General features: G+C 42.9%; 1 protein-coding gene across 1 annotated transcript in view; it reads right to left on the reverse strand.

The window, feature by feature from the left end:
- Nucleotides 1–790: 790 nt before the first annotated feature.
- Nucleotides 791–2,823, reverse strand: part of LOC106338325 — an 11,433-nt gene continuing 9,400 nt past the window's right edge. The window contains exons 4-5 of the mRNA XM_013777335.1: nucleotides 1,785–2,227; nucleotides 791–1,712 (exon numbers count right to left, since the gene is read on the reverse strand). Of these exons, the coding sequence (XP_013632789.1) occupies nucleotides 791–1,712; nucleotides 1,785–2,227 (1,365 nt within the window). The remainder of the gene's footprint in view (nucleotides 1,713–1,784; nucleotides 2,228–2,823) is intronic.

Consider the following 2,823-nt stretch of genomic DNA (forward strand, 5'->3'; position numbering starts at 1 on the left):
CTTAACTTTTTCCTTAAGTTTGAGACATATTTGTGTCGCCTCTGTTTTAAGTTGTTGTAATAATTTAATGAATTGCCTCTGATTTCCAATATCCACGAGCGGTATGTTTTGTGGTAATGTTAGCAAAACTTTCTTAGAAACATGTAAGTCAATTCCATGTAGTAAATATGCGTATCGACTTTGTACTAAATAATCACCATATGAACAAAATCGTCGTAACTAGTTTTGTCGTATTCTGCTACACATTTATTCTTCTTTTCTTTGCCAACACCAAATAACCATTGAAAAATTTTGATTGTATAACCAAAATATATATATAATTCACCAACTAACCATATCAATTTTTAGGCTATGATATACTATATATAATGTGTATTAATTGCCACTTTACCCTCCTCTATACAGATATGCAGATTTTCTTTTTCTTTTTTTCTTTTTTTTGTTGGAATGTTAAATTTATATATCAACAAAAGAAAAAATGTTTACAATACTGATATTTTGAAAGAGCTATTACAGTTCCATCATTTTAATTCTTTTAATTCTTTCCTAGCCATCTTTGCATAAGGATGCTATTGAAGTCAGGGTTCCTGCCTCGAAGGGATGAAACTCTGTTCCGTATGGTTCTGTCTAGCGATCGCACAAGCTGAGCCGGGGAGTTCGAAGAGTTGTTATGTTTCCGACCATTACGTTCTCTCCACAGTGAGTAGATTGATCTTTGAAAAGCCAGCCGAAGCAGCCAGAAAACAACCTTATTACGGCGAGGAGATAGCATGGTGTTGATGGTAATATTTCAGTCAGGATTTGGCCGAGGCAGAAGAGAACCTGTCAATTCTGTCCAAACAGTATAGGAGTATGGGCATGCAAAGAATAGGTGGTCTCGTGTTTCGTCTGGCTCGCCACAGAGCCTGCAAAATTGAACCTCTCCCCACGCTCGAGATCGATCTCCTGTCGAAAGCCTATTACGCACGACCATCCACGCTATAAAAGAGAACCGTGGTATTGCTTCCGAGTACCATATTATTCTACTCCAGTCCACAACATTCCCGTGATCTCGAAGTTGGTCCCATGCCTTGGATGATGAGAACCAAGATTTGTAACTGTCATCTCCATGTTTCCATAGCACACGGTCACCTCCTGCATCCTCTACCGGGGGTTGAACAGAGTTGATGGCAGCTATCATCCCCCGTAGGTGACAGCTACGACATCTCCCTATGTTCCATTGCCCAGACGAGGCTGCGTCGGAGACTGTGGCATATCTGCTAATACCAAGAATCATGGTACCCGAGTCACCTGCAATATCTATCAATTTTCCCATATTCAGCCAGTTATCAAACCAGAAAAGAGTGCCCTTCCCGTTACCTATTTTAGACTTTAGGAGAGTAGCTGCTTGGTGGCGGAGCTTGAGCAGTTTACGCCATATCCAAGAGCCTGCTGGAGTGTCTGTGACATCCCAGAAACATCGGTTGTGCAGAAGGTTTCTGCGAGTCCACGCAACCCAAAGGGAGCATGAGTTTGTTAGGAGGCGCCAAATGAGGCTCAAGACAAATACCTTTGATGAATCAACCAGACGTCGAATGCCCAAACCCGCCTCTTGCTTTGGAAGACATACTTCATCCCAAGCCACTTTTGCTTTCCTACTTGAGTTTGGCGAGCCAGACCAGAGAAAAGCACTACACATGCTTTCTATCATTTCAAGACAACGCTTCAGTAACCTGAAAGCAGAGCACCAGAAGTTCGTAATACTTACAATCATCGAATTTATCAGTTGAATTCGTCTAGCATACGATAGGGCTCTATTTGACCAGGATAAGAATTTAGATCTGATTTTATCGATAAGAGGCTCGTAATCATCTCGAGTCATGGATTTGGTCGTAAGTGGAAGGCCCAAATAACGTATCGGAAGAGTATCAATGGGGAGATTGAGACGATTCACCTCATCAATAAACCCTTGGCGAACCTTTCCTCCCATGTAAATGGCCGATTTGGAGGGGCTTATGGCAAGACCCGACCAGCGGTGAAAATCGTGTAGAACTGAGAAAATACTTTGCAAGGAGCGAGGCTCACCATCGGTGAAGACCATGACATCGTCCGCAAAGCTGAGGTGAGTAAGATTTATCTGAGAGCAAGTAGGATGGTGGCCAATGTCACCTGAAGCAGCGGCTTTGTTAAGCGCAAGAGAGAGCACATTAATGGCAATAACAAAGAGGTACGGAGATAGCGCACATCCCTGTCACATATACTGAAAACGCAGCAGTAGATAGACAGGTGTGAATCCAGTGGATAAATTGCTCAGGGATGTTCATGGTGCGAAGAGTGTCCTCAATAAAAGACCAATTGACGGTGTCAAAGGCTTTTTATATGTCTAACTTCAAGACGCTACGAGCCCCGATCGAGTCTTTGTGGTAGTTCTTAACAAGTTCAGTAGCTAGAAGGACGTTTTCCAGTAGGATTCTACCCTTCACAAAAGCACATTGGTTCGGTTCTATCAGCTCTGGGAGGAGGACCTTCAACCGGTTGGCCAGGATCTTTGAGACAAACTTGTAGAGGATGTTACAGAAGGAGATGGGTCTGAAATCTTTCATTGTTTCTGCACCTGAGTCTTCGGAACGAGGGTGAGAATTGTGGCATTCACTCCTTTCGGGAGGAAGCCATACAAAAAGAAGGATTGCACTGCCGTAATGAAGTCAATGCCGATAATAGTCCAAGCAGCTCTATAGAATTCTGCAGGGTAACCGTCCGGTCCTGGAGATTTATTTGCCGGCATTGAAAATAACACATTTTTTATCTCTGCTTCTGATATCTGGTGGACTAATAACTCAGCAG

This window comes from Brassica oleracea, chromosome C4, assembly GCF_000695525.1.
Source record: "Brassica oleracea var. oleracea cultivar TO1000 chromosome C4, BOL, whole genome shotgun sequence".
Lineage (NCBI taxonomy): Eukaryota > Viridiplantae > Streptophyta > Magnoliopsida > Brassicales > Brassicaceae > Brassica > Brassica oleracea.